Source organism: Montipora capricornis, chromosome 8 (genome assembly GCF_036669925.1).
Source record: "Montipora capricornis isolate CH-2021 chromosome 8, ASM3666992v2, whole genome shotgun sequence".
Lineage (NCBI taxonomy): Eukaryota > Metazoa > Cnidaria > Anthozoa > Scleractinia > Acroporidae > Montipora > Montipora capricornis.
Window position 1 is genome coordinate 40956218 of NC_090890.1, and position 5000 is coordinate 40961217.

The following is a 5000-nucleotide window of genomic DNA, read 5'->3' on the forward strand; positions in this document are numbered from 1 at the left end:
ACATGAAGCCACATTAATTACAAGAATATTAATTACAAGAATATCAATTTTACACAAGCTACATGTAGGTGGATGGATTTCAGAGTCTGTTGTTCTTTCATTTTATGCTTCATTAAGGTATTGAGCTTACATTCTTCAGTGGTGTCTACGGAACATGTGTTGGTAATACAAGCCTATTTTCCGATGCTAAGCGGCAGATTGGTCTTGTTGGAATGCTCATTGGTTGTGGTGAAATAAGTGGTAAATGAAAAAGCCATGTTCATTTAATTGTGATCTGCTATGCAATTTATTTGTTCTCTGGTTGAAGAATAATAATTATTATAATTATTAGAACTACCTGTACTTTCATTTAAATCTGTATGCAGATTGAAAATCTACTTCAAGTAGATAAGAAATTTCTTGTGCACAATAAAAAACATAATTACATATTGTTTCCCAAAGATGTTGGGCATGCTGTGATCACAGGTGGACCACCCACTGTTCGTGTAGTTGTTATCGATCTGTAGAAGGATTAATACATTACGAAGGTTAAGATTTGCTCGGCAATAAAGTTTAAAAGCAAATAATTCAATGAACGATCAAACAAAGTGTCAATGGAGTGCAAGAAAGCAGACCAAAGGAATTCAAAGAATTTGAATCTATTTGAATCTACCAATCAGTGCAATGTGACCATTGGGAACTGCCAGGAGGGACTGGGAACTGTTGGTGGTCGCATTGCACTGATTGGCAAATTTGACCTTTGGTCTGGTTTCGGCGGAGGTATGAGGACATCCCTCATCGATCCGATACTGGTGTTTTTAAGGTGACTCTCTAACCGTTGACACCGCAAACAGCTCGGAAGACCAAAACAATATAACACAGGACTCAGTTGACACTTTCTTTGATCTTTCATTGAATTGTTTCCTTTCAAACTTTATTGCCGAGCAAATCGCAACCGTCGTAATGTATTTATCCTTCTACGGATCTATCGATAACAACAACACTAACAGAACTTAGGTGGTCTGCCTGTGCTGTGATTCACAAAACATTAATGGCGGCTTATTGGCTTCATTGCTAAAACCAAAAATAATGAAATCCACCCACTCAGGAGCAGATTAGAGTCAACCCGATTTCACAGTTTTCTGAAAGCGACCTGCCTGTACTCTGAGAAAAAAAGTAAAGGTTAATTCACTTCATTTCCAGAGGTATTTTCTTATTTTCTTTATTCAGTTGAAATTACATTAAACCACAGGGCCTTTGACAGCTTTTTGGAGTCACAAACTAAACATTTACCAATTATGTTTTTTTTCTCATAGGGGGCCTAATGTTTGGTATATTTGGCAAGAGGACCAACAAATTTGGCCGAGAGCCCATTGTATTCTTGGGAATGATTTGTCACTGGATTTGTTTTCTTCTAATCTTTTTAAATCTTCCTGATATGTCTCCTTTGCAAGCAGTTTCACGTGTTAAAGAAACATACATCATATTTCATCCACCTAGGTGAGTTGTCTTAGGCTTGTTTGAGGAATTAGGATTTTTAAGGACATTGCATGCATGTGACCAGAAATGAGCAACTAATTGGCTATTTACAAAGTGATGTTGCTGGGTGGAATTCAGGACCAATCAAACCAGTGGTGTGAGTGAGATATTGAAGTTAGTGCAACTGCCAGAAAATCTGATGACCTAACCTTTAAAAATAGCCTCAGACCCTAAAAAATGCTTTGTCTTATTCTGCAGTTTACCTGTGGCAGTTGTTTGTGCCTTTCTGCTGGGTTTTGGTGATAGCAGCTTTAATACACAGGTATAATAAATTTATCTGTAATCAGTGCCTAACCTAGGCTTGATTTCCAGCCGTTTTGGGAGTGCGGTTAACATGGTCCTCCTCCCAACGAATGGCTGGATCACTGGTCCACGTTGTTTGTCTGTGACGTAGCACCCGTCGCAATTGTATTTTGTACTTGGTAAACAGGCGACTTTCCGATTGGTGGAAAATACAATTGGCTGGACCAGTGATCCAGCCATGGTGTGCGTGGAGGAACGTGGATGCACAAAACGGCTGGTCAATCGAGCATATAGCTACATGTAACCGTAAAAATGGAATTTTAAAAAATGCCTATGTGATTTTGTGTACTGTTTTAACTCAGTTAAAGTGTCATTTTTGTAGTCTGTTATATATAAGTACAGTCGCTGTGGTATTTTGTAGCAAAATAATGATGGATTAGTATGCTCATTGTTGGTATCATAAGCCTGAGTGCATATCAGGTTTTATATTATATATCTATATATACCAGAAGTACATTATGTTTTATCAACTGACGACTTCAATGACTAGGCATTTTACTACTATATAGTTTCGTGCTACACAATGGTTTAGCACTCTTCAGATAAAATAGCCTACATTATCATGTATTATGAAACTACATGGTAATAAAATGCCTAGTCAAGTCATCAGTTGATAAAACATTGTACTTCCAGGGTATTCTCGCTCTAGTCCTTCTATTGGGCATTTGACTGTCAGCAGTTCTGCATCAGCTGAAATCAAGTATATATAACATATATATTATATAAAGTGTGAAACTTGATTTTTGTAAAACAGTGCTCAATACATAGAAGTAGAGTGAAGTATATATGGAACAAAAAAACAAATAAACTGAGTCACCCACTTATCAGGGGATTTAATGAGAATAAACTTTACCATCGCTTACATACAATATAATTTGTCTAATTTATGCAGGGCGAAGTTGACAGTTTAGTTGCATAGGAGGGGCTTTGTTTCTGTGGCGGCAAGAAGACACCAGTTCATTACGTTTGTTTAGTGTGGATAGTTTGGGTCGGCAGATGATTAGGAATTTTTCTTTGAGGCAGAGGTTACATCTTTTGCAGTAGCGGTGGTGGTGGTGGTGGTATCATCAGTCTGTATAGATGCAGTTAGGATGCGTTTGTTATGGTTGTCGATTATTTGTTTCGTGTTGTTCATGCAGGTGTAACTGATCTTGATGGTGTTTCAGTTAAAGATTTTTCTGAGCTTTTGATTTTTGGGAAAGTGCTTGTCTTTGTTTCCCTATGTTGGTACTGGTGTTCTTGCTAAAAGGACCTCGGTTGTACCAGAGGATGTTGTTGTGTTGTCAGTTTTTCCGTTTGCTTGCTTTGGCTGGTTTGTACTGTAGGGTGTAGTGGTATCCACTTTCGTTGAGTGCTTTCTGGTAAGGAGGTGCGGCTTGGTCAAAGGATGCTTTGTCAGATGATAGGGGCGACAGTCGTTTGTTGATGCCAGCGGGAATGTTCTTTGTGGTGATTGGTGGGTGGTTGCTCTCGTGGTGAACGTATTGCAGTGAAATATTCGGCTTTGTAAAATGGTTACACGTAAGTGCTTCGGTTTAGGTTAAATGTGACTTCAAGGAAGTTGATTATTTCTTTGTTAGCTTCTATGGTGATATCTCTTTCTTGATGTTCTGTGTGTCTCTAGGTGTTGCGTTAGCGATGGCTAGTTCGTTGTCTTGGTAAAGTCCTACTTTATATTAAGATCCTGGAGTTGGGAGAGGAGAAAGCTTCCCACAAGTTCAAATGTTTCGGCGCTGTCATAGCTTCCCAGAACATGTGAAGTCCTGTTCAAACACTAAATACTGATATCCTCAAAAGCCAACCTCTTATTTGATTTTCTGTGTATAATAATAAAAAGTGTCTTCAATTAGTTCCTCAGCGCTAAATATACTTGACACTTAGAAGTTCATTGTCATCATTATTATAATGTCATGGTAAGGACTATGAATTCCTGATCCCAACAGTTAAATGGAGGAACTCCTGCCCAATGATTTTATCAGGCAGAAGGTGGCTGCCAAGAGAAGAAATTATGGCAGTATTTTACATACTTACTTTAGTTGAGCTGTTACTCTTTCTTCCAGATTTATTCCATTTTAGGGTCTCTTTATGAAGAGGATAGTGCCCCGGCATTTGCCCTTTTTAAATTTGTTCAGGTTTGTTCTTGCCATTTCATTTAATGTTTTTTAGCATAATAATATTGTGTTAAGTCTCTTAAAATACCCCTTGCATTCCTCACACAATTTTTAAAAAATGTCTTGTATTTTTTTAGTCTCTCACAGCAGCAATTGCATTCTTCTACAGTTTACAGCTTTCCCTCAGATGGCAACTTTTAATTTTGGTAGGGATGTTATTGTCAATATTTTTCACAGCTGTTTGTAATCCAGCTCTTGTTGCTCATAGCAGTCATGATGTTGATGATTACTGGAATGACAATGAACCAGTTATTGTAATGACCGTAGAAGAAGCTGTGATTGGAACTTTCTTTTAACAGTTGTTTTATCATTTTGCAGGTTATTTCTTCCTTATTTGGAACACTTGGTTTCTTTTTAGTAGAATGGAAGGCAAGAAGAATAGTCAGTGAGGGATATGCTCCCATTTCATCATGAGACTTAATTCCAAAGCTGCCTCTCGGAGAGCTTTAGTCTATTTTTTGTAGATAAAATTTATTATGTTCTTTTAGCTGGAAAAGGAGATTTAATTGGTGGAAAAAAGAAACTGCTTGTGACAGTGTAAAGTTGTAGTACTTGCTACACACCCTTTTTTGAAATGAGGTATTTTGCCATGTGATGGCAAACCCAGTATTACCCAATAGCCGTAGCCTGCGTAGCAAGCGTTCCTGTTCGAAAGAAGAGCTCCCAAACGATTTTCCGTAAACAGGCCGCGCGGAAAATCGTTTGGGAGCTCTTGTTTCCAACAGGAACGCTTGCTACGCAGGCTACAATAGCCTAGAAATAAAGGATTGGAAGCATCCTGCAAGAAATGTGTGATGTTAAGGTCTTGGTAAAGGTAAATGTGGGCGTCTCACTCAACTTTCTTGTTTTTGCAAATCTTGAATCGGTGGGCTGTGAAGTATATTAATTAAAATTTTTCCCGAAGAAAAAATTCTGAAAATTTGATTTTAAAACTGCTAAAATCACCTTCTTTGTTTTCCGCCATAATCTGCGTGTGAGAAATGATTGACAGCTTGGCTTGTGCCCAAA

General features: G+C 38.0%; 1 protein-coding gene across 1 annotated transcript in view; it reads left to right on the top strand.

The window, feature by feature from the left end:
* Positions 1-4528, top strand: part of LOC138059028 (UNC93-like protein MFSD11) — a 22008-nt gene extending 17480 nt beyond the window's left edge. The window contains exons 12-17 of the mRNA XM_068904529.1: positions 118-240; positions 1296-1479; positions 1717-1780; positions 3882-3953; positions 4070-4138; positions 4311-4528. Coding sequence (XP_068760630.1) covers positions 118-240; positions 1296-1479; positions 1717-1780; positions 3882-3953; positions 4070-4138; positions 4311-4406 — 608 coding nt within the window. The 3' untranslated portion in view covers positions 4407-4528. The remainder of the gene's footprint in view (positions 1-117; positions 241-1295; positions 1480-1716; positions 1781-3881; positions 3954-4069; positions 4139-4310) is intronic.
* Positions 4529-5000: the final 472 nt, after the last annotated feature.